General features: G+C 41.3%; 2 protein-coding genes and 2 pseudogenes across 7 annotated transcripts in view; 2 read left to right on the top strand and 2 right to left on the bottom strand.

Moving 5' to 3' along the window:
- The window catches only part of Trip4 (thyroid hormone receptor interactor 4), a 52,673-nt gene extending 34,214 nt beyond the window's left edge, over window positions 1-18,459 (top strand). For 3 of the 4 annotated variants that reach the window (XM_085689248.2, XM_048423332.3, XM_048423333.3), the window contains 2 exons: window positions 13,825-13,927; window positions 18,157-18,459. In XM_085689248.2, the coding sequence (XP_085545374.1) occupies window positions 13,825-13,927; window positions 18,157-18,224 (171 nt within the window). In that variant the 3' untranslated portion in view covers window positions 18,225-18,459. The remainder of the gene's footprint in view (window positions 1-13,824; window positions 13,928-18,156) is intronic. The other variant, XM_048423334.3, reaches the window with a different exon arrangement.
- LOC148122214 (thymosin beta-15A pseudogene) lies at window positions 3,941-4,441 on the bottom strand (annotated as a pseudogene).
- LOC125393800 (5S ribosomal RNA) lies at window positions 15,709-15,827 on the bottom strand (annotated as a pseudogene).
- Window positions 18,460-23,729: 5,270 nt separating the features above from the next.
- Znf609 (zinc finger protein 609) overlaps window positions 23,730-26,655 on the top strand; it is a 140,309-nt gene continuing 137,383 nt past the window's right edge. For all 3 annotated transcript variants that reach the window (XM_085689246.2, XM_085689245.2, XM_085689244.2), the window contains exon 1: window positions 23,730-23,866. The gene's annotated coding sequence lies outside the window, so the exon portion shown is untranslated. The remainder of the gene's footprint in view (window positions 23,867-26,655) is intronic.

Genomic DNA, 26,655 nt, shown 5'->3' with positions numbered 1-26,655 from the left:
CAGCACCCACATGGCAGCTCACAACTGTCTGTCATCCCAGTTGCAGGAGATCTGGCATCCTCACATAGACACACATGCAGGCAAAACATCAGTGAACATAAAATAAATAAATAATTTTTTTTAAAAAAGAAAGAAAATGGTTTAAGGATGCCTAGCGATGGTGGCACACACCTTTAATCCCAGCACTCAGGAGGTAGAGGCAGGTGGTTTTCTGTGAGTTTGAGGCCAGCCTGGTCTACAGAGGGAGCCTGTCTTGAAAAGATGAAAAACAAAAATGGTTTAAGGAATAACAGTGTGTGTGTTTGTTATATGTGTGCATTTATAACTGTGTGTGTGTTTGTGTGTGTGCGCGCGCACATATGTGTGCATTTATAACTGTGTGTATGTGTGTGTGTGTGTGCGCGCGCACATATATGTGCTTTAATGCAAGGAAACATCCCACTTCCTGTTCTAAAGAGAGGTGTGGAATGGTACCATTTTGAGTTTTGGTTTTTGAGAAAGGTTCTCACTTGTACCTATGGATGGCCTGGAACTCACCACATAGACTAGGCTAGGCTGGAACTCCCAAAGTGTCGCCCGCTTCTGTTCACCAAGTGCTGGCATTAAAGACATGTACCTTCATGTCTAGCAGTGCCACTTTTCCTAATGTTCTATGTAATAAATAGCAGTGTATATCTATGTCCTGCTTGGGGCCTGTGAGGCCAGAAAAGGCTAGCAACCCCCCTGGCACTGGAGTTACAGGTGGTTGAGAACTACCACATGGGTGCTGGGAATCAAACCTGGGTCCTCTGGAAGAACAGCCATCTCTAGCCTCTGTAACTTTTTTATTTTTTATTTTTTATTTTTTGGATACAGGGTTTCTCTGTGTAGCCCCAACTGTCCTGAAAGTCTCTCTATAGACAAGGCTGACCTTGAACTCAGAGATCTGCCTGCCTGTCTCCTGAGTGCAGGATTAAAGTCATGTGCCACCATCCTGTAGTTTTTTATTAGTAACCTTTTTAAAAAGATGTTTCATATTTATTTTTGTTTTTCTTTTCATATTTATTTATTTTATTTCATGTTTGAGGATTTTTCCTAAATCGTATGTATGTGTACTATTTGCATGCCTGGTGCCTGTAGAGACCTGGATGGCTGTGTACTCCTGGAACTAGAAGTGTCGATGGCAAACTCCCCTTTGAGGGCTAAGAATGAAAGTCCACCACTGCAGGAGCAGCAGGTGTCTTAACTGTGGAACCATTTCTCCAGATCTTAATGGTTTTTTGGGTGGTTGGTTTGATGACTCGGCAGTTTAGAACACTTGCTGCTTTTTCAGGGATCCCAGTTTGGTTCCCAGCATTCAAACCAAACCTGCCTATAACTCCAGCTCCAGCTATTGGGAATACAGCATGGCCTCCATGAATACCTGTGCTCACATGTATATATACCCAAATACAGACAAACATACATACACATAGGTATATAAATAATAACTATATTTCAAAAGGAGGCTCTTAGTGCATGTGTGTGGAGCTCAGGACAACTTCCAGAAGTCAGTTCTCTCCTTCCACTTCTTGGGTCCTGAGGATTGAACCCAGGTCTTCAGTCTTAGTAGCAAAAGCCTCTCTCCACTGAGCCTCTCTCAGCCCAGTAGCTTTTTACTTGATAAGATATAATTCTTAAGATTTTCTTATGTGCCAAGAATGATAATCCTTTAGTCCCAGCATTTAAGAGGCAGTGGTAGGTATGTGTTCCCAGCCAGCCTGGTCTACATAGTGAGTTCCAGTCCAGCTAGGGCTATATAGTGAGATCCCATCTTCTAAAAATAAAACCAAACAAAACAACCCAAGAACAAAATAGAAAGGAAAAAGATTTTCTTGTGTAATTATCCATCCATCAGTAGATATTTGGGTCCTAGTATAAGTGAGACACCATTGTAGATATTAAAGGAAATAAGATAAATCAGGCATCGGTTCTGCCCTTGGATACCTGAGAGGTTACTAGAGAGTTGTATTAACAATCAAAAAGTGAGGTCGGGAGGTCGTGGAGCACGCCTTTAATTCTAGCATTCAGGAGGCAGAGACAGGTAGATCTCTGAGTTCTAGGTCAGCCTGGTCTACAGAGCAAATTCCAGGAAGGATTCAAAGCTATAGAGAAACCCTGTCTCGATTAAAAAAAAAAATTCAAAAAGTGATTTTGTTTTCTGCGGTGCTAGGATTAAACCCAGAGCATCAAACGTGCTCTACAAGCACTGTACCACTGCATATATCCCCTGCCCAAGGTAACTTTTAAGAAGCCAAAGCCGGTAGTGCATGCCTATACTACCAGCATTCTTGAGGCTGAGGCAAGAAGATTACAGGATTGTAAATTCAAGCCTGCATTACATTGTAAGAGGGGTGGAAGGAGGAGAGAAACTATCTTTCAGAACTTGGAGGAGGGAAATGTAATTTTTAGTTAGAAGAGATTCCATATCCTTGTCTTCACTTTGGAGAATAATAAAAAACTATCACTCTCAACCACTAAATATGTGCTGTACTCATTCTGTATATGTATGCTGTTTTCTAAAGCTCACAAAAACATGGGACAGCCACAAGCCACAGTAGCACATAATTTTAAACCCAGCACTTGAGAGGCAGAAATAGGTGGATCTCAGTAAGTTCAAGGCCAAACTGGTCTACAAAGCAAATTCTATGCCATCCAGGGATACACAGTGATACCCTGTGTCAAAAACAAAACAAGATACTGGAGAAATGACTCAGTGGTTAAGAGCACTGACTGTTTTTCCAGAGGACATAGGTTTAGTTCCCAGAAACCACTGGTAATACACAGAGTTTGTAACTCTTGGTTCAGGTGATCCAGCATCTTTTGGCCTCTTTGAGTACTGCATACAGTGGTGTACAGACAAACATGCAGGCAAAACAGCCAAACACATAAAATAAAAACAAAACAATTCCAAAAAAAAGTATCATTACCCTTCTTTCAAAGAAAACTTAAAGTAGCCAGGACTGTTAAACAGAGAAACCCTGTCTCACCCCCCACCCACCCCCCCCCCCCAAAAAAAAATCCACTTAAAGTAACTTACATAATGTTGGCAAAAAAGATGAAAAAAAATTGAGGTTTGCTGTTGAAGTCTTCTTCCTTATTTGATAGAAAAGCATATTCCAAAATGAGAAGATAATGGGAGCAAAGGCACAGGTGGGAAGTCAGGGTCTGTGTGGCTAATGTGGCAAGCCCATCTGTAGGACAGTGTGAAGAAGCAGCAGCAAATAAGACTGGAAAGTAGGTTGCAGTCAGATGGTGGATAGCCCAGGATGATAGAGCACAGAAGAAAGATCCATTTCTATAGTAACTGGGGAATGTGGAAGAATGTTTAGAAAGTTTTTTTATGAAACAATAGGGTGATAAGAGCCCTGCCTGAGGAAAACTCATTGGCTGCAATGTGGAAGATGGTTTGGAAAGGCTCTGAAGCCGGGAAGACTGCTGCCGTCCAGGGTTGGGACTTATAAAGGTCTAGTTCATGGCAATGCCAGTAGACTTGGACTAGGTAGGTACAAGCTCAATAGGCCTGCTGTTGGTAGAATCAAACATTTCCTGTGATAGGTTCATTTTACCCCTAACAAATCAAAGTTTAGAGAACATGAGCTGCTTGACCTACATGGACTTGTGGCCTCACTTTCTTCTAACCTTTCAAATTGTCATCTTGGTTTGTCATCCAGTCTTCTTTGTTATCCAAGTGACAGATTTCCCATATTTTATTACTCAGAATATTATTTAACCATATAGTAAATATTAATTAAGCACGTAGAGAAAAGAATCAACTATTAATTGTCATATGATAGGCAATGGAATGAAGACTAAGGATCATAGTTTTAAAATAATGTTCCATTCTATCAGGATGGTAGCCTAGTTGGTTGGTTGGTTGGATTTTTTTTTCTTTGTGGTGGGGTTCATGGTTTCATGTAGGACAGGTTGGCCTCAAATTTGCTATTTAGCCAATACTGCCCATGAATTTTTTTTTTTTTGGCTTGGCAATGACATTTATTCTTCAAATGTGATCTTCATTTTGTGGTCTTTTTATCACACTCCTTCTCTTGTTGGATGGTTTCCTTCGATGGAAGAATATTTTTTTTCTGTGATAATAATTTTCTTCAGTTTTGATCTGTCAAATCTTTCAATTTCTGACATATCTGGTTTATCACTCATTTTGACTGTTTGGTACAAGATGTCAGTTAGATCAACGGCTGAGTGGCCTACTACTGTTTGGATCACACTCCCTGAATTTTTTAAAAGATTTTATTTATTTATTTTATATATATGACTGCTCTGTCTGCATGTACTCCTGTGAGCCACCATGTGGTTGTTGGGAATCAAACTCAGGACCTCTGGAAGAATAGCTAGCAATCTTAATTGCCAAGCCACCTCTCCAGCCTTCCCTGCCCATGAATTTCTTATCCTTATGTTTGCACCTTCAGATGTTGGGATTATAGGCATTTGCTTCTATGCCTGGCCTTGCTGTGTAGCTCAGGCTATTTCTGTGCTAGTCTCTAAAGTTTTGGGATTACCAGCTCCCATACTACCATCCCTGGTTCCTTGAGTTGCTTTGAAGGGAAATGTAAATGAGAACTACTTTTAAAACTGCCTTTTATTTATTCTTTAAGTTTCATATATATATATAAAATCCATCTTGATTGCAGCCGCTCCCAACACCTGCAGTGTTTATGCGAAAGCACAGTTGCTTTCGGGATGTGCTGCTACTTTAGACCTGCTGTGCTTATGGCCTCCAGCTTCACCAGACACCATCTTCTGTCTGCCCTCACCTCAGTGTTGGAGTCAGTTTTCAGCAAACTGGAATTCAGAGCCTGATTTCATATATTATGTAGTTTTCCCCAAAGTTTAAACCTAGAAAACCTACAAATATGTGTTCTTGTCAGTGAATTTGTTTCTTGACTGTTGGCTTTTGTTGTTTGTCCTTAGGAGGCAGGCAAAAGATTTCTAAGTCATAGGCTAGAGCTGTATTTCAGAGGTAGAACTTGACCAGGATGCACAAGGCCCTACTTCAGACCCCCCCACCCACACACATACACACACACACACACACAGAGAGAGAGAGAGAGAGAGAGAGAGAGAGAGAGAGAGAGAGTCAAAGACAGAGAAAATGTATATAAAATTCACTTGGAACCAGGTGGTGGTGGTGCACACCTTTAACCCCAGCACTTGGGAGGCAGAGGCAGGCGGATCTCTGTGAGTTTGAGGCCAGCCTGGTCTATAAGAGCTAGTTCCAGGATAGGCTCCAAAACTACAGAGAAACCCTGCCTCGAAAAAAATCAAAAAAATTCACTTGGGGATTTATTGGGAAGAGTGACATAATTAAGGAGTTATTGATCATTTTTGTAAATCAGGCTGGCCTCGAACTCACAGAGATCAGCCTGCATCTGCCACCAGAGTGCTGTGATTAAAAGTGTGTGCCACCACACCCAGCTATTATTCATTTTTAATACAAGGACTAAGTGAGGCTTGCAGAATTGAGCAAAAATTTTTATTTGGCTCTAAATCAGTAGTAGTTGCCAAAAATTACTAACCTTTTCCTCCCTGTTATGAAAATGACAAACGAAATGTTTTCTAAATGACTGGTGAACAGTTTCCCCTGAGAGGAGATGAAATGGCTGTTTGACAGATAATTACCTGTTAGACAGCTAAGGAAGTTATGAGGCATGAAAGAAAGGTAGGCACACCTCCACTGTTCCTTAGACTGGAACTTGTGATAAAAAAGAAAAAAGTCTCCATAGAGCAAAACAAAGGCACCTGCCGGAGTCTTTGGCCAAATTTGCCTTGTTTCTTGATTATAAAGCTCATATTTTTTGACCTGTTTATTATGCTCTATCAGTGACCCTTAATCTAGCATCTTCACTAAAGTGGATGTGACATTAGAACTTATTTGTGTTCTTCATTTCCCCTTTAATTTATTCTTGCTGAACCTGCTGTATTTTCATCTTTGTAAATTTCAAACCAAAAAAACAAATCCCTTCTTTTTTTCTTCCATAGCACTGCCTGCTAAAGTAAGGGTATTGAGCATGCTAAGCAACCACCTTTGAACAATATCCCCAGCCCTGATTTTACTTTCTATTTTAACACAGTCTCTTTAAGTGTCCCAGGCTCTCTCTGAACTCTCTCTGAACTTGTGCTTTTCTGCCTCAGTATCCCCAGGATCTGGGATTAGAGGCCCACACAACCAGAGCCAATTAAATACTCCTTAATATGTAATGTGTTTCGTAGTATCCAGCTTTCAAGGACAAGGATTTTTTTGGGGGCAAGATATGAGGCTCATCCAAATAGACTTCTCTTCGATGTATATAATGACGTAACTCTGTGTGCTGCCTTGTTTCTCATTTTTGTCTCTTGTGAACACTCTGAAGTTCAGTGGAAGCGGTGGTAAAAGGCCCATGATCCCAGCTACCAGGGAGTTGCCAACTGTATTAAACAAATATTTATGAATTACCTAATGTTTGCTGTATCTGGTACTAGCAGAAGGAGGAGCAGAGGGCATCTGGTGTTTCCCACTGAACTTGAAACTTTCAATAGTCAAGTCATGTTTCTTTGTGAGCAAATGCTCTTAGCCACTGAGCCATCTCTCAGCCCCTGGAGTGTGGTGTTGTAGAAAATGTCTGCCCATTTGAAGCTTTCATATTAGTAAATTGAAACAAAAATATAAATTATTTATATGTTAAATGGTAAGTTCTATGGGAAAAAATAAGATAGGAAAAAGTGCTACATTTATAGGGTGATTGGTGCTGTAATTTCATTTTGTTTTATTTATTTTTGTTGGTTGTTGAACCAGAGCCTTGTGCATACTTGACAAGTACTCTACCACTGATTTTTAAATAGTGGGGTCAGGGGTTGGGGATTTAGCTCAGTGGTAGAACTCTTGCCTAGCATGCGCAAGGCCCTGGATTTGGTCCTCAACTCTGGGGGGAAGAAAAAAGGCTGGAGAGATGGCTCAGAGGTTAAGAGCACTGGCTGTTCTTCCAGAGGTCCTGAGTTTGATTCCCAGCAACTACATGGTGGCTCATAACCATCTGTAATGAGATATAGTGCCCTCTCCTGGCCTGCAGACACACATACAGTCAGAACACTGTATACATTTAAAAAAACAAAAAATTTTTAAATAGTGGGAGCAGGAGAGATTTATGTCAAAGTTGATATTTGAAAAGGCCTGAAGGAAGGGCAAGAGGAAGCCATGTAATGAGGACTTAAAGTTATTCTAGAAAGCCAGGTATGACAGCAAACCCAATTTCTGACACTATGGGTCACAGCGCCTCCTTTTGGGATTATGAAAGCAAATGTGGCATTGAGAGAAATTTAGCAATGGTAAAAACTTCTTTCTTAGTTAGGGTTTCCTTTGCTGTGAAGAGACACCATAACCATGGCAACTCTTATAAAGAAAAGCATTTTGTTTGTTTGTTTTTTGTTTTGGTTGTTTTTTTTTTTTGGTTTTTCAAGACAAGGTTTCTCTGTAGCTTTGGAGCCTGTCCTGGAATTAGCTCTTGTAGACCAGGTTGGCCTCTAACTCACGGAGATCTGCCTGCCTCTGCCTCCTGAGTACCTGGATTAAAGGCATGTGCTACCACCACTGGGCAAGGAAAGCAATTGATTGGCATGGCAGTCAAGCATGTTATTAGCCTGGCAGGAAGCATGGCAGCATTCCTACATACATTGTGCTGGAGAAGGAGCTGAGAGTTTCACATCTTGACCAGCAGGCAACAGGAAGTGAACTGCCTACCATATAGCATAGCTTGAGCATAGGAGACCTCAAAGCCCACCTCCATGGTGACAAATTTCCTCCAACAAGGTCATACCTACTCCAACAAATCCACACTTCCTAATAGTGCCAACCTGCTCCAGCAAAGCTATACTTCCTAATAGTGCCTCTCCCTGTGGGAGCCATTTTCTTTCGAACCGCTGCAGCTTCTGAACATGCAAATACCAATAATTAATTCAAAATCAAGTGAATATAGCTTTCTGGTAGACTTCACCCATGCAGTATCAAACTCATACATAGCCTTCATAGCCTTGGTCCAGTTTTGCATTTTGTTACAACACACAGGACTAACCAATGCTGCCTGAGTCTTTTTGACTCCGACTCTAGACTGTTCTGAATTGCATTATTTTTATACTTTTATACAAAGTTTCCTTCTGTTATAGAAACAATTTAATTGTGGGAAATGAAAACCTTTAAATTTTTCCTAGCATCATTCCTGAGCACCTAAATAACAAATTAGTATATCTTTGGAATGGATTATGTTAGAATGTTAATTCTTTAAAAAAAAAAAAAAGATTTATTGTGTATGCAGTATTCTGCCTGCGTGTATGCCTACTGGCCAGATGAGGGCACTAGACCTCATTACAGAGAGTCACCATGTGGGTGCTGAGAATTGAGCTCAGAACCTTTGGGAGAGCAGCCAGTGCTATTAACCACTGAACCATCTCTCTAGCTCAGAATATAAATTCTTAAAAGTGCTTGTCTGAGTTGTTGTCTTGAGTTTCCTAGAATATTTAGAGAAGTTTTTTTTTTAATTAATGTTTCTTTTTTCTTTTTTTTTTTTTGTTTTTGAGACAGAGTTTCTCTGTGTAGCCTTGGCTGTCCTTATTTAGACTAAACTGGCCTTGAATTCACAGTGATCTGCCTACTTCTGCCTTCTGAGTACTGGGATTAAAGGTGTGCACTACTGCTCCCTGGCTTTTTAATTTATATGTATGTGTATATGTGTGTGTGTATGAGTATATGTCATGTGTGTGTGCAGGTGCCTACAGAGTCCAGAAAAGGGGCATCAGATGCCCTGGAGCTGGAGCTGCATGCAATTGTAAGCTGTCCAATGCGGGTGCTGTGAATCAGTCTCAGGTCCTATGGAAGAGCAGCAGACTCTCTGAGCCATTGAGCCATCTCCCTAGTTCCTTCTAAAAGTTGTTAGTTAGCTAAGTGGCTAAAGCACTTGCTGTGCAAGCATGTGGACCTGAGTTTGAATTTCTATCACTACATAGAAATCAGTCATAGTGGCCAATGCCTGTAACCTCAACACTGGCAAGGCTTTGACAAGGAATTGTGAATTCAAGGCCAGGACAGCACAGTGAGACAAAATAGGTGCCGGATGTATTTTGTAGGTTGTATTATATAGCTATCGTTGATAGGGTTTTTTTTAATGACTTGGCCTGATAAATGGACAGATAGATGGAATCACCTTTTCTTCTTCTTTTTTTTTCCTTGAGTTTCCACTATGGACCCCATATTGAGCTCAAATTTATGAAACTCTCACTTCAGACCAACAAATACAGCATACAACCATCAAGCCTGGAAAAGAAACTCACTCTAAGTTTTCAAAAGGTTTATTTATTTTTTTTCATTTATTTGTTTATGTGTGTTTGCTTATGGTGCCCAGGGTCAGAAGAGGGCATCAGATTCCCTGGAGCTGGAGTTACAGGCAGTTGAGCTGCCTGATGAAGGTGCTGGGAACTGGATTCTAGTCCTCTGAAAGAGCAGGAGTGATCTTAGCCCCTAACAGCTCCTAACCTTAATTGTTAAAATTTTATTTTTATTGTGATAAACCTTGAATAAGATAGATCTTTCTATTTTAAGCACTTTTAAGTGTTACAGTACTGCGACATCAACTATATTCATAACAGTATATAGTCACCATCACTACCCATCTCCAAATTTTCCTATTGTCCTAACCACCGACTCTGTACCTATTCATTAATCACTCTTTCCTCCCAGATCTCAGTCCCTGGTAACCTCTATTTTACTTATTTTAATTTTAAAAATTATTTTTAAAATTTTATATGTATGTGTATTTATGAGTGTATATATGTGTACCACATATGTCCAGGAGCCCACAAAGGTCAAAAGAGGGTGTTGGATCCCCTGGAACTGGAGTTGCAGGCATTCGTGGGCTGCCTTGTGGGTGCTGGGAATCAAACCTGGGTTCAATCTCTCCAGTCACTTTCTCTCCTCCCCTCCTCTCTCCTTCCTTTCCCCTTTCCTTTTCTTTCTTTCTTTCTTTTTAACATGTGTGCTTGCATATGCACAAGCACATAGGTCATGGTACGTGTGTGGAGGTCAGAAGGCATCTTTATGGAAGTCAGAGGCCATCTAGTCCCTGTCATATCTTCTTTTTCCTTTCTCTCTCTCTTTCTTTTTTTTTTTTCCTGGAATTCTCTATGTAAATTCAGTAGGCCTAGAACTTATAAAGATCCATCTTCCTCTGCCTTCAAGTGCTGGGATTAAAGGCATGCGCCACCACACCAAGCTTCTTCTACCTTTGTGTGTTTGCTTGGTAAGTGATTTTACCTTCTCAGCTGTCCTAACTGGCCCCTATTATACTTCCTATCCCTGGGAATTTGCCTATCCTATTCTAAGTACATTATTTAAGTTGAATCATGCAGAATTTGTCTTTTTGTGTCTTATTTCGTTTATCATGTTTCCATGGTTTGCCCAGGTTGTAGAATGTTTCAGAATTCCCTTCCTTTCTCAGACAGAAAAATACTCTTCAATTGTTTTTTCAGTTGTTACTAGGTTGTTAGATAATGTTGTTTTGAACATTAGTGTACAAATACCTGTTTGAAATTATTTTTTTTTAAAAAAATATTTATTTATTTATTATGTATACAATATTCTGTCTGTGTGTATGTCTGCAGGCCAGAAGAGGGCACCAGACCCCATTACAGATGGTTGTGAGCCACCATGTGGTTGCAGGGAATTGAACTCAGGACCTTTGGAAGAGCAGGCAATGCTCTTAACCTCTGAGCCATCTCTCCAGCCCCCTGTTTGAGATTCTTTTCACTTCTTTTCTGGTTGTTGAGGATAATGATAATTCTCTGCTGAGCCTTAGAGAACCCTCCAAACTATTTTCCACTGTTACTGGACCACTTTTCATTTACAGAAGTGTTCTAGTTTCTTCATCCCTTTGCTACTATGTGTTTCATGTTTTTGTCACTTGTAGCCATCTTAGTGAGTATGACATGGTATCTCATTGTGGGTTTTTTTGTTTTGTTTGTGTGTGCTTTAAATATATATGTGTACATACATATTCATATATATATATATTTCTTAAATTCTCTGTTTTTTACTTTGTTTCTTTTTTTTTTTTTTTTTTTTTTTTGGTTTTTCAAGGCAGGGTTTTGAAGCCGCAGGGCGTCTGGTAATGAAAAGTTCCCAAACTATCTTGATACAAAATATACAGCTTTAATAAACAGAAGTAAGACTTACAACAGCTTACACCAGAATCCAAACGATCCATCAGGATGCAGGAGCCAGGCGAAAAAGGGTCTAGCAGAGCGAGCTTGCTAGGTTTATGGACAGGCTTTAGCCTGAGGGCGGCATGCCCCCAAAACAGAATGTGATTAGCTGAACTCCCCTATCAGGGTTTCATCAGGTTGTCCTGGAACTAGCTCTGTAGAACAGACTGATCTCAAACTCACAGAGATTCGCCTGTCTCTGCCTCCTGAGTGCTGGGATTAAAGGCGTGTGCCACCACTGCCCAGCCCTGTTTTGATTTTTCAAGTCAGGGTTTCTCTGTGTAGCCTTGGATGTCCTGGAATTTAATCCTTTATCCTTTAATCCCAGCACTCGGGAGGCAGAGACAGGCGAATCTCTGTGAGTTCGAGGCCAGCCTGACTTACAGAATGAGTTCCAGGACAACCAAGGCAAAAGAATAGCTGCATATTGTAGTGCACACCTTTGATCCTAGCACTCAGAGAAGCAGAGCAATCTTTCTCAGTTGGAGATCAGCCTGGTCTGTAGAGTGAATTCCAGGACAACCAGGATTATGTAGAGAGACCCTGTGTCAAAAATAAATAAATAAATAAATAAATAAATAAATAAATAAACCACTGAAATAAAGAAAGAGGGAGAAAGGAAGAGGGGGGGAGAGAGAGAAGAAATACAGGCCAGGGAGGTGGTCCATGGGTAGAGGCTTGTGGCACAATCTTGATCCCCTGAGTTCTGAGTTCTATCACCACATAGAAAGCCCGATCTACAGTCACAGCTCCAGCACTGCTAAGGTGAGAAGAGTGAAGAAACCTATGAATACAGCTCAGCCACCAAAACAAGAGAGACTCTGCCCCTGAAACAAGGTAGAAGGCAGGATCCTGCGCCCAGGAATTTGTCCCTTGGCCTACACATGTTGGCTGTCTTCTTCAATTCCTCTTTAACCTTTTTGAGAGGTAGTTGCTCTCAGAACCTGGAGCTCATTGGCTTAACTGGGTTGGTTGGTGTGCTGCATGGATCTTTGTCTCCACTCTTCTCAGAGTGCCTGCTGATCCATCCTCTCAGCTCCTCTACTATGAGTGTTTTCACTTTGTACATGGCTATGACTTTTGTGCCTGTGATATTAATATTTGTGATATTAAGTTTATATTTTATCAGGCTGCACATCCCACCTGCCTCACTGAAGGCCATGGTATATAGGCAGGACCAAACATTTAGAAAATTCTTTTTACTTTTCCCACAGTATCACTTACACCTTGGATAGTGTGCGCAATGAAGAAATTTTAAGTATTTATGCTTCCACCAGTTATAGACACATTTTAATTTTCCTCTTTATTATTTTTTTCTCTGAAACTGCTGTCTAATTTGGACTATCAGGGTTTATCTTGCTTTGTTTTGTTTAGACAGAGTCTCATTATGTAGCCCTGACTGGCCTAGAACTCACTATGTAGGCCTCAGACTCACAGAGATCAGCCTGTCTTTGCCTTCTAAGTGCTGGGATTAGATGTGTGCCAACATACCTGGTTTCCCAGCCCCGATCTTTGTTTGTTTATTGTCATTGCTGTTTTTTGACAGCATCTTGTGCAGCACAGACTGGTCTGAAACTCATTATGTAGCCAAGGCTGGCCTTTAACACCTCTTCCTCTTACCTCCATTAGCCAAGTGTTGGGACTACAGGCGCAAATCACCATGCCCAGCAAGACTCTTGGATCTAGACCTTTATTTAGATTATGAGAGAATAGATCTTAAAGGGTGAATAAGAGTAAAATTAACGCTCTATTTTTAATAGTGATTACTGGGAAAAGAACTCTGGTAATTAAGTTTGATTAGTGCCTATCAGTCATTTATCAAACATGCTATAGGCTAGACATCCTAAGATATGAAACAATGAGACATCAGTTTGTTTGGGCATTGCTAAAGAACATTTCTGCTGATCTGTAATGGTTTCTTAACCTGTTGTTATGTCCCTAGTATGGTCTTGGGTTCCATGTATGCATTTTCAAAAACAAAACAAAAAAACAAAAACCTCTTAAATATTCATGTAAATTTGTTTTGTGATATGACTTTTTTCAGAAAAAAGTCTGCCACTTCCCTTTCTCCCTAAGCAGTTCTGTAGTATATCCAGCTGAACAGCCTTTACATGATCATACCTTTCAGAATGAATCATCTTCCTTCTCCTTAGTGAAGTTGTGTGTGCTGTTGTGTGTGCTGTTTCTGACAGAATTTCATAAGTCTTCCAGGGCATCCATTGAGCTGAACCTAGGGTGTTACCAAACATTCCAGGAGATCTGAGACTCTCACAGCTGCCTGTGTTAAAAAATAGGTCAGTTCCCATCCTTCTGGAGGAATGTCAGGCATCCTTTGTTTAGGAAGCTGATTCCACTATAAGAAGCCAGAGATGCCAGGCAATAGACTGTGTAATACCATGTCAAACCTTCAGAAAGCTGGAGTTCTGTTATTGTAGAGCATAGCCCTCCTGGTCTGTGAACCAGAGAGCACTGTCATCAGGATTGAGGTAAAATCTGGGCTGTTCCTTGATCTCTGTAAAGTAACAAATTTGTCCCAATTAGCCTGAATTTTTTATCTTTCAGTTCCCGGACATCAGTCAAGAGTCTGATTCTCCATTTGTTTTCATCTGCAAAAACCCTCAGGAAATGGTTGTGAAGTTTCCTATTAAAGGAAATCCTAAAATCTGTAAGTCATCATCTTTTAGGATCTCATTTTCTCTTGCAACTTACTTGTCTCCATTTGAAAAAACACTTGTAGTAAGATTTGTTGTTGGCTGCCAGCTCAAAAATAACGACAGAGAGATTTCTTAATTATAAAAGCTTAGCTTAGGCTACTCCCACTAGCTCTTATAACTTAAATTAACCCATTTATATTAATCTGTGTTCTGTCATGTGGCCTTACCTCATCTGCATACTGCCCATCTGCTTCCTCTGAGTCTGGCTGGCAACTCCACCTTTCTTCCTGCCAGTCTTCTCTGTCCCCGGAAGTTCCATCTAACCTCTTTCTGTCTAGCTATTGGCCATTCAGCTCTTTATTATACCAATCAGAGTGAAATATCTTCACATGGTGTAAAGAAATAATCCACAACACACTGTTCTGTGTTTAGTGTCATATTTAGCATTGGAAGATAATTATGTTTATCAATAACATTAAAGTCATATTTATTATAGTTTAGCTTTTCCCAAGTGTACAGTTATCAGCATGATAGCAAGTCACTCTAAACTTTTCATTTAGGACTCCATTACATTAAATATTTATTTCTGGACATGGTGGAATATGCCTGTAATCCCAGTACTCAGAAGGCAGAGGCAGGCAGATCTCTGTGAGTTGGAGGCCAGTCTGGTCTACAAAGCTAGTTCAGGACAACCAGGACTGTTACATATAGAAACCTTCTCTTGAAAAAAACCCAGAAGAAAAAAAATTAAAATTAAAGGAGCTGGAGAGAGAAATTAGTGGCTAAGAGTACTGGAAGTGCTAGGTGGTGGTGGTGGCACACACTTTTAATCCCAGCACTTGGGAGGCAGAGGCAGTTGGATCTCTGTGAGTTCAAGGACAGCCTGGTCTACCGCTAGTTCCAGGAGAGCCAGGACTACACAGAGAAACCCTGTCTTGAAAGCTATTCCTCAAAATGAAACAAAATTATTCATAAAGCATTTACATTGTATTAAGTATGACAATTTATAGAGAATTTAAATTTTACAGGGCAATGTAGAATGTATGCAAGCCTCACACCATTTCATATAAGGGATTCATATAATATCTTTGGAGTTTGATGTTTGTGAGGATCCTAAAGCCAAAACCCCATAAATACAGAGACAACTATTATTTCAATTAGTTGATTTAATGATTCATATATGTAAAATTCTTAGCATGGTGCCTAGTCTACAGAAAGCACATGTTAGCTATATTCTTTTTTTTAAAATAATTTATTTATTTTTATTTTATGGACATTGGTGTTTTATCACATGAATGTCTATATGAGGGTGTCAGGTCCCCTGGAACTGAAGTTACAGACAGTTGTGAACTGCCATGTGAGCACTGGGAATTGAACCCTGGTCCTCTGGATAAACAGCCAGTGCTCTTTATTATTATTATTATTATTATTATTTATTTATTTATTATGTATACAATATTCTGTCTGTGTGTATGCCTGCATCTGTGTGTATGCCTGCAGGCCAGAAGAGGGCACCAGACCCCATTACAGATGGTTTGTGAGCCACCATGTGGTTGCTAGGATTTGAACTCAGGACCTTTGGAAGAGCAGGCAATGCTCTTAACTTCTGAGCCATCTCTCCAACTCCCAACAGCCAGTGCTCTTAACCACTGAGCCATCTCTTCAGCCTAGCAATAATCTTAACAACTCTGTCAGATACTAGGTTTTATCCATCTGCTTTTGATTTTACAGATGAGTAAGCAGGTTTAGGGAAGTTGTAAGGGTTTGGATTGTTTTTTGTTTGTTTATTTTAAGCCTACAGCACTAGGTATTCTCAGGTGGTCTCCCATCCAAGTAATAACCAGGCCTGACCCTACTTAACTTCCAAGATCAGACAAGATTGGGCATGTTCAAGGTGGTATGACCATAAAAGGGTTTATATATTTTTTGAGATAGGTTCTCTGGGTCTTACTGTGTCGTCCAGGGTGACCTCAGGTGCATTGTGTAACCTAGACTGACCCTGAACTCAAAGCCACCCTGCCTCACTGTTCTGAGAGGATTGTAGGTGTGAGACAGCATACCCAACTCACAGATTGTATTTTATTCATCTTTCTATTGTTCTTCTGTTCCTTAAACTTTATCGGATTGTCTCAGGAACAGATTTCCAATTTATAGTTCATTTTCAGGACACAATATCATGGCACTGAAAAGGGACTTTATAGTGGGTAGTACTTCTTTTAGTTGAACAAAACTTGAAGATAGAAATGACGAGGTAACATCCTCATCATTACACAACTAGAGGAGGAAATCTGAGAAACAAGCCTAATCAACGAGTCTTCAAACCTATGGCAATACCAAGAACTGGATATCAAAGTCTTCAATAGATTCTAAATTCTCGTATAGCTTGTCCTAAAAGCCTGAAGAAGACTTAAGACTTACTGGTACCTCAGCACTAACCCTTTTTATCTGCTGTTTTGGGTTACTTAGTTAATCTGTTATACTGAGGATTTGAAATTTGTATTATTTGTCTTTGTCTGTTTGTTTTTTTGTGTGCTTTTTTTTTTTTGCTCATTTTGTTTTTGAGACAAAGTATCATATGATCCAGGTTAGTTTTTAATTCTGACCTTGAACTGTTTGTCTGTTTCCACCTCCTGTTTAATTTATTTTATTAAAGTATTTATGACCACCTACCAATTGACAGTCACTTAAGTACTATGAGGGAGACAAAAGAAAATGAAATTAGGGCTCTTTGCCAGCTTGCTGTCACATTCACATTCCCAGCTAGGCAGCCTATGAGATGAAACAACTCCAAACTCACTGGGAATGCCCATATTCTAAAACCCAAATTAAAATCAGCAGTGTTGGGATTATTATGGGCAGCACTTAGGTAGCACAGAAGAAGGTGTACTGCTATTCTAGAAGCAGGTGCAGCCCTCAAACACTAGGGCAAGAGGCCTAAAGAAAACTTGTTAGACTGAGGCTGTTTTCCCCCAGTGTCCTTGTGTGGTGGTCAGAACTTGTATTCTTATCTTAAATGGACAGATGAGGCTATTGAAATCCAGAGAGACTGAATGACTTGTCCAGTTCATACAGATTATTAACTAGCTTCTAGTAAGTGAGTTCTTTCACATCGGATTGCTCAACAAGTGAAAAGAACTACGTCCGAGTGTCTGTGGTGTTCTGGGTGCGTGCCCACAGTATCCAGGACTCTTTGTTTTATATTTTTAGTGCTAAAACTGAAATGAAGTATTTTCTATTCTTAGCATCATCATCATCATTGACTTCAATGAGGCTTTTGTGGGAGAAAAGAAATTTGCAAGCTTTTTTCACAAGTCAGACAAACAATTTTTTTTTGTCATGAAATAGATGCTTTCAAAGGCTGCTAGCACTGAACTAGCTGTACTGTGGTAGATCGAGGAGTCAATTCAAAGATCACATCATTCGAGGAGTTCTTATTTGGATCACTTGAAACATGAGAGGGCTTGTTTTCTTTATTTTTGAAGCAGAGGCATTCTATGTCGCTTTCTCTGACCAGCCAAGAACTGGTGTAGAATATACAAGATTCTCTTGCCTCTGTCTCCAGAGTACAGATTATAGCATAAACCATGACACTAGGCTGTTTTTCCTTATTTTCTAAGTTTAAGACTCAGAAGAGCCATATAATCTATGACCTTTACCCCCTGAGCTGGTGATAGGGACCCTTTGTCAGGGAAGCATTTATGTGGATTCTACTCCACTGTTTCAGGTCACTCCCCCTGTTAAGATTGAGGCAGCAAAAGGGTGAGTTGAACTGCTTTTCCCACTGTGAGGGAGGGTCATCCTTTGTACTCAGCTAGTTAACAGGTCAGTGGAATGGGATTCCCACTGTGTGAAGTGCATTTCTTTGTGGCATGCCCCCATTCTTTCTTCTTCTCTTGTTTTCATCTCTGTTTATCTACATGTCTGTATTCTTTTAAAAAGAATTGTCTTCCTTAGTATCAGACATTCTAAAGTACAAAATTAGAAATATTCTTTAGATAAATATTCCTCTGTGTGTGTGTGTGTGTGTGTGTGTGTGTGTGTGTGTGTGTGTGTGTGTACAGCATTCCCACTGCTTTTTTCTTAGAAAATAAAACTCTGAAGTTTAGAAGTGTTCAGCATCCTGAAGCAAGATAATTGAATGTGACAGGAACACAGTAACTGGAAGACCTAGGAGGCCAGGAAAGATTTGCAATGCAAATATAAAAATTTTAATGAGTGAGACTTCTTTTTTTTCTTACAGGGAAACTGGATTCCAAGATCCATCAAGGAGCAAAGAAGGGGTTAATGAAGCAGAATAAAGCTGTCTGACCCAGGAAAAAAGGAACTATACAGAATAGTGAAGTCTTGTATACTAAATTGCTATCCGCTGTTCCTTTGGGATTGAAGCAGTACAAAGCTAAAGGCTTGACATGACACCAGGCTTCAATTCTGAGAATTTAAACTCTTACAAATCTGTATATATTTTTTACAAGGTGGGATTCTTTATGGAGTGGGCCAAAATCTTTGAATACATTATTTATAAAATCTCATTTTAAAAATTCTAGGTCTTTGATATTTTTCTTGGAACTAAATTCAAAAGAGAAAGGAACAAATTGGAAATTATTTTCCTTTGTGAAATTTGTATTTGTGGTTAAGGAAATCTTAATCTAGGTTAACAATTTTACAAGAGACTCTTTGAATTTAAAATTTTTTCTCAAAATAATAGAATAGGGAATACTAGGATGTTTGAGGAATTTATGTTTAATATAAGCCCCTGATGATGTAAAATGTTCTTACCAAATGTTCTGCTGTTGACATGTTGAGACTGGATCTCACTGTGACCCAGGCCTGCCTGGAACTCATAGCAATCCTCCTGCCTAAGTCCCTTAAGTGTCATGTTTACAGACCAAAACCACCGTGCCCAGCTTCTAATCCAACATTGCTCGGAGTAAAAAGCTAGAATTACCATTATTAGCAGATTATATTTTTTGGAAAAGATAGCATGAGGACACACTTCTGTTGTTCTTTAGTTTGAGAGGTCAGGACAAGAAGATTAGATTAGGAAGTGGGAAGCAATGAGCCACCTGCTAAGGCAGCCTGAAGCTGCTTTGTTTATTTTGCTGGTGTTGCGAAAGCATCGTGTAGATGGGACAATTAGAGGAAAATTGGAAAACACAAACCTCTCAGTAAATACAACTAAGACTCTCTAGTGTTGAAAGCAAACCTTTTTATACTATCAATATCCTAAGAAGCTATGACTGGAAAAATAAGAATTGGTTTCAAGTGATATTTTTCCCTGGTCCCTTTAGCCCTTCTCAGGAAGCACTTCCTGTTGAGACTCTTCTGAAGTGCTGTTGGGATCTCAGTCGCTGGGTCCTAGGAAACTCATGATCTTAAATGTGTATGCTCTGCTTTTTATAAAACACCAATACCATACTGGGGATGTTGGACTCCCTCCAGCAGTTTGTTTGCTTGACTTAAAGAAGAAAGAGTGAGTAAGAAGGGGGAAAGTACCCTATGTTATGAAAAAGATTAATTTCCCTTTCTTTAATCCTTCATATTCAGCATTTATTTGCATTGAAATGCCTCCACTCATTACACATTGATGTTCACTCAACTGTGAACTCTGCTTGTTGCACAGCATTGGTTCTGCAGAGCCTGATCACTCTGGATTCCCAGGGAAATCCGAACAGACAAGAAGTTGTCTGACTATCCTAACATCAAAATAAAGCTAAAAGGTAGGAGGCAGAAAGAGAGAAAAGTTTCTCTGCTTCTTTATTTGAAGACATGTTTCACACAGAAGAATCTGTATGACTTTTGTGTGGATAATTTGTGTGCACTCCTTAAACAAATCAGGAGCTTCAATAGATCAGGCCATCATGGTGCTTTGCAGGCTTACAGGAACCCCATCTGCTTCTAAAGTATGTAGCAGAACCACATGAATAAGTGACAGAACTACTTGGAAACTTCTCCTTTTCATGGTTAGGCTGGGAAAGTCTGTCTTTAGTTCCCATGGTAGTGGTGCTATAATGTCTCTCTTCTATTTGCTGAGACACCAGGGAGGAAGTGTGGGAGAAGCTTGCGGGTAGATGGCCCTCAGTTGCTCACTGATGAATAGTGTAATTTAAAGTCTAATGGAAATTCTTAGTAGCCTGAGTGCAAGCTTGTTCAAGAATAGCCTGTTAGTGCTTTATGACACTTAGCTTTGACCCTGTAACTGTAGGGCAGTTTGGCCTCAGGAAGTTTTGAGTTTCTGAGTTGGTTTTCTGTTACAGCCTCTATCTGTACTCGCTTTTGAATGAATGAATTCAGTTGTTATTAATTTGAATAGTAAAGGAATTTTTCTTTTTCTATTTCAGACAAAACTCAGCTTCCTTTATATGAGTAGGGTATGTTTGAAATTGGGGACTTTGTCAGATTTGGTAAGGCCTTATCTTTAGTGATCTATATAGAATAGATTAAGAATCTGGCCAGGTGTGGTGGTGTGCACCTTTAATCCCAGCACTCCAGAGGTTGAAGCAGGTGGATCTCTGTGAGTTCCAGGCCAGCCAGAGGTACATATTAAGACCCTTTCCCACAAGAAAAAAGAAAAAGGATTTGGGTTTTTACTTTTGCTTCTTCTTGTTGTTGTTTTCAAGACAGGGTTCCTTTGTGTTTCTTTAGAGCCTGTCCTGGAACTCTTTCTGTAGACCAGGCTGGCCTCGAACTGACTGATCTGTCTGCCTCTGCCTTAAAAGCATGTGCCACCACGGCCTGGCTACTTTTGCTTCTAATTTAGCTAACATAAAGAACAAAGTGTCCTGACTTTTCTTTTTAAACTGGAATTTTATTGGAGACTCATATTTTTCCCTGGCTGAAAATGTGAGAAACTTTGAAGATTGTTTATGTAAATATTCTTAGTTATGGGCATCTATGAGTTATGATACTCTTTCCATTTTAATTACTGTCCCACAGCCCATTCTTATGGTGGTCATTTAATTTAGTATATTTGTTTAATGTTTTGGAGGGCCTAGCCAAGATTTGATGGCATAGGACTGTTCAATTGGCTAGCTCATCTATGAAACTAGAGAAATCAGCTAACTTCAGTTTCCTGGCCTGGAAGAGGAAACACTGTCCAGTGATAAAGGATTTTTTTTCCTCGAGATTCAAATAGCAAGCACACATCTGCTGTTCTCACCTTCTGTGAATGTGTTTGGGACGAGGTGATCCAAGTTGCAGGCTCCAACAACAACTAGGGATCCAGCCTGCCTAGAACTTTTCTACTTTCCTCCTGCAGAGAAGAAAGAACATAGTCACAGTGCCATCCTCTGTCACAAAAGAACTTGTATAAATGCCCATTTACCTGTGTGAATACAGTGTGGCTCCCTTCATTCAGGGGATGAAATGTAAACTGGTCAGATGTTGAATTTCAGTTGTGAAGACTGGATAGCCTAGAAAGAAATCCCAGTAAAAAAATATCCTGGACTGACGTGGGGGGAGGGAGGGTAGAAGGGTTGCCTAAGCCCATGAGAGATGTGTCAGGAGAGAATGGTACATCATGAGGGGAAAATCAGTCAATGCATAAGACTTCAGAGTCTAGTCAAGCATGGTGGTGCATGCCTTTAATCTCAGCATCAGGGAGGCAGAAGCCCATGAGTCTCTAGGGTTGTGCTGTCTAATACAGTTGCCACTAGCCACAGGCTGTTTAAATTTGAAATAAATTTGAAGTAAAGATTCAGTTCTTCAATCCCTGTACCTTTAGTGCCCAAATAGTGTCTACCTGTGGCTAGTGACTTCTGAACTCAACAGCAGGGGGCAGGGGTTAGCAAAGTCATTCTGTAAATTAGGGTCAGATAGCAAAGGGCTTAGCTTTTATAAACCATTCAGCTGTGCTGTTGTACTGCAAATACATTCGTAGATAATGTGACTAAGTAAGCTTGACTATCTGCAGCCAGTAAACTCATTTCATAATTTTTTTGGAGACAGTTTTTTTTTTTTTTTTTTAAGACAGTCTCTACGTTTCCCAGTTAAAGCCCAGGCTAGTCTTGAATTTTAGATCTCCAGCCACAAGCTCTCAAGTGCTGAAGTTTGGATCACCACACCCAGATAAATACAATTTTTACATTGTAAAATATCTTTTGTTTATTACTTAACTATTTAAAAATATACAAACTAATTTTAGCTCACAGGATTTATCAAAACGTGGTGGCGAATCTGACTTGTTCTGTGAGACATCATTTGCTAATACTTGCTTTTACAGATATAAGAAGTCAAAACTTAAGAATCTCTTTTTTCATTAACTCTTTCAGGTTTGAGAGCTTCTTCTGACTAACAGCTTAAGTAGAACTGTTCCCCCGCCCCAACTGTTTTAGTCTAGTTAATACTTAATATTTAACACTTAATCAAATTACAGAACTATAAAACACCAAACCCTGCTTTTTCTCTCTCTGCTAAGTAAGCCCTCATTTGTAATATCATAGGTTGGAAATTTTTCTGTCACTTTGAGTCAGTTCTGTCCTTTTACTGTCCAAGAACAATGTAAATATTGATGGACCAACAAGGGAATAACTTTTTTCCTAGACTAGACAGGCTTAATATTTGTCTTTAAGCTGTCAGCCCACCCTCCTTTCCTTTTTGTGATGCTAGAGATGGAGGGTAAAGAGACTTTATGACCCACTCGGTCGCTAAATCACATGCTATTTTGAATGGCACAATTGAAGGGTGCCTTAGAATAAGAGAATAAGGAGAGGTAACTGCACAGCTGAATAAAATAGTCAAGAACATGATGGCGTCTAAGTAGGGGGTTCTTGCTATGGTATACTGTGGAAATCTTAGGACCGTTTCATAAGCTACTGGGAGGGCTCAATTACACATGAACAATCTCCTGTTCTGGAGATGGTGTACTGGGCAATCTAAGATAGGTAACACATTAAAAAAAAGTCACAACAGAGATAGAAAGGTAGGTTGGAGGGCAGAAAGAACTCAAGATAAAAAGCAGTAAGATTTACTGATACTGGATGGTGGAAAGGGACAGAGTAGGATTTAAAAATGGGTATTATGTGGAGGAAAACAAACGGTAATAAAAGGGAAAAAAAACAACAACCCTGACAATGGCTAAAAAAATTGCGGGCCATTGAGATGGCTCAATGGGTAAAGGTTCGTGCTGCCAGGTCTAGTGACCTAAGTTTGATCCCCGAAACCAATCGGTGGAAGGAAATAATCGACTCCCGCAGATTGTCCGCTGACCTGCATACGTGCGCTACGACACGTCCTTCACCCCCATAAAAATTTTCTTTAGTTTGTCGAACTGAGCGGCAAAATGAATGAAACCATCAAAAGTTGTGTACTTGTCTTCTGTTCTTTATGGATATTCGTGATCAGACCCCGTGGTCTTTGCTCTTTCTACGATTGAAGGACATCTATTTTTAAGTGCAAACGCTTCTCCAGAGACTTCTCAGTGTGAAGTCTGATCCAGCGAGAGAGTTCTTTGCACGAGGAGGGCGCATTGGGTTCAAGCTGTCCAGCCTAGGCTTCTGAGCTTATCTTAGTTCCAACTCGCCCGCCGGATTTTCCAGCATTCTCTCCTCAAGACTCCCAGCAACCGCGGATTTAGAGACCCAGGACTTGGCTCCTGCATCCAGATTCCGGGTTTCCTCGCGTACTCTCCAGCTCCAGACTCCACAGAGCACGAAATCCGGATCCGAGAGCACGAGAATCCAGTGTCCGGGTCTTCCGGGCTGCCCTGGTTGTCCCGGATCGCGGCGGCGGCGGCGGTGGCGGCGGCGGTGGCGGTGGCGGCTGAGGGACCCGCGGCCCCGGACACAGCGGCCCGGGCCAGGCGGGGCGGAGCGGCGCGGGGAGGGGCGGAGAGCCGGGGCGGGGAGGGGGAGGGGCCGCGGCCCGGATGGCGGCCCGGGATGCGTAGCAGTGGCGGCTCTGCGGCCCGGGGCCCCGGGCGGGCGGAGGTGGCGGCTCCCGGGACCGGCCGCGCGGTGAGTGCTAAGCTTTGTGTGGAGCCGGGGCCGGGAGGGGGGAGGCGACGCTGAGGAAGGCCCGGCGCCGAGGGGCGCGGAGGGCGACGGGGGTAGCGGCGCCGGGCGGAGGAAGTGGGGGTTGGGGGGGTCGGGGCGGAGCGAGGAGGTGTGTGCGGGGGGAAGCGGGGTCGTTGCGTGGGTGGGGGAGGGGGCCTGAGGTGAAGTTCAAAGCGTGGCCGGGGCGGTTCGGGCTGAGGGTGACGGTGCCCGGCATAGCCTTTGGTCTGGCCAGGTGGTAGGTTCAGGCCAGAGAGTTTTCTGAGGCTCTGCTGAGGGGGGCCTCGGGCGACTGGGGCTCGTCAGGGACTCAGGAGCGTGGGGTGCAGAGGGTTGAAAGCAGGACGTGTACGCGGCCCGGGAAGGAGAGCAAGGTGGCTGGGAGCGTGCAGTCAGTAGGTTGTGGGTGTGTGCCCCTTCCCAGCCTTAGGTCACATTTACTCCTGTTCTTTGCTTCAAGATGGTGGGATCTCTGGGCCTGGACTTTAAACTGCTCTCCCTGTGCCCCCGGAGGGTTTGAGACCCTGTCCTGTTTGGAAAACCCATATTGCCCTCTTTCCCTTTATGTGTAATTACGGTTGGATCATCTCTGTGCTTTGCTCAGATTCTCCTTCCTCCCTCTGGGGTTGAGGAGGAGGAGACACATCTGACCAATTAATGTGTGTTTGTGAAACAGGCAGCGGCAAACAGTCATTTCAGCTTCTAGGAATTAGGCTCACACAGGGTGGAGAGAGCAGAGCCCTTCAGGGGGAATATTTCTGAACAAATCACAGATGATTAAATTCTCTCAGAAACCGCTTCCTACCTAAATGAGAGTGGGAAAGATGGGAGGAAAGCCTGTTTCCAGCCATGTGTCCAGAGCCCCAGGGGTTGAGGAGAGTCCCTAAGCCCCCACAGGCCTCTTTTTTCTGTGTTAGGCTTTGCTCTGCAGCCCTGAGTTAATTTCACCCCTGCTGCTTTGTCTTGGGGGAGGGAGTGCTGGTTTAGGCTGTTGTGAGGAGATGACTGCGTTGCCACACAATAGTCGTGTCATTTTATCGGGAGTGCTACCCCAGGGCTGAGAACTGTTGCAGCAGAGATAAACCGGTCCCTCTCACCCGCCTATTGTGTACACAGTGAAGGTCATAGGTTCAAGTCTTGTCTGAGAGCTTTGGATATGCTCCATCTCCCAGGCTCCTCAGTGCCATTTTCTTCCTTTTCCAGACTGGGGCTTGCCATTGGAGGAGGCCAGACAGAAAGGCTCTTCTTTTTGAGTGAGGAACAATACAGAGCTCACTGGCACACATTTTTCAAAAGAATAGAGGATGCCAGCCATGTTGTGCCTGCCTCTTTGGTTAGCCTGTAACTAAGTTGTGGAGGAATAGCATCTGGGATACGCCACCCTCATGCTTTGTGGCAGACCTTTAAGGAAAAAGACTGCAAGGAAAGGGTTCTATACTTAACATAAAACAGCATTTAAATTTTTCTGAGTGTAAATGGGACACTCATGCAGCAACTTTTGTTTGTTCTCTTAGAAAAACCACTAAATATCAGTATAGGAGTAAGATAGGAAGTCAAGGACCAAGTGCCCCCCAACTCCCTATAGGGGCTCATTAGTTGCCCAGGCTGGCGTCTAATGCAAAATCCTTCTGCCTCAGCCTTCTTATTACAGTCATGCACCTATGCCCCGCTTCCAAACACCTTTTTAAATGGTGACTTCCTGGTTGATAATTACATAGCAAAAACCCACCCAGTTTGCCTAAGACAAACTTTGAAAACAACACTTTCCCTTTATAATTCAATTCTTAATGAAAAAAGATGAATCAGGTATTGTGTTGTGGAGAGAAATTTACCACAGAGAGGGACTATCAAAAATATTTGGATCTAGGGGCATTAAAAAAGGGTGGAAAGAAACTTCTCCAGAAGAATCATATCTTTGCCTGTTTCATAAGTCTCCAAGCAGTATTCTGGTACAATGTGTCTGTGTGTGTGTGTGTGTGTGTGTGTGTGTGTAGCAGTTGGAGGAGGTACACACACACACACATATCATGATTTGCGTCTAGAAAAGAGGTTTTCATGAAAGACCTTAAAGAAAACTTTTAAAATACTAGAAATAAGATTCTTTGTAAGGGGGTTTGTATTCAGTATGCAGTATACACAGTAGCTATCCAACGTTTTCCATAGTTTATCATTGAGTAAGGGACTCTAGCCTTTGGTTTTGGTAAAGGTCTTTCAAAGATATAAGTGCTAAGTGTGGTCTCTCCCTCCCTCATCCCTTTATTTAATGATGACTTGCCACTTAGATGTTGGGACTTTTATAGGAGAGAACAGGTTGTTTTGACACTTTTTTAAAAAATTATTTTTGATTTTTTTGAGTCAGGGTTTTTCTGTGTAGCCTTGACTGTCCTGGAACTTGCTCTGTAGACCAGGCTGATCTCCAACTCAGAGATTTACCTGCCTCTACCTCCTGAGTGTTGGGATTAAAGACCTGTGCCACCACCCCCTGGCTCCACTTAATTTTTTTTTGATAATAGAATGGTCTTTAAGCCTTACTGAAAGGGTTGTCTGCTCTTACGCTTTTTCTGTGTGTGTTCCTTGGCTTCTTAGTATGTCCCAGCTTACCTGTTGGTGTTGTGTTCCCGAGTGTTGTTGGGTGTAAGTGAAGGCAGTACTTCATATTAAATTTGCCTTGATTAGGTTTAGTAGTTTCATAATTGAACTCTTGCAACTAGGAATCTTACATGAATCTTTTAAGTGTGGACCATCTCCTT

Source organism: Myodes glareolus, chromosome 4 (genome assembly GCF_982192425.1).
Source record: "Myodes glareolus chromosome 4, mMyoGla1.1, whole genome shotgun sequence".
NCBI classification, from domain to species: Eukaryota; Metazoa; Chordata; class Mammalia; order Rodentia; family Cricetidae; genus Myodes; species Myodes glareolus.
This window is presented reverse-complemented; position numbering and strand designations above follow the sequence as displayed.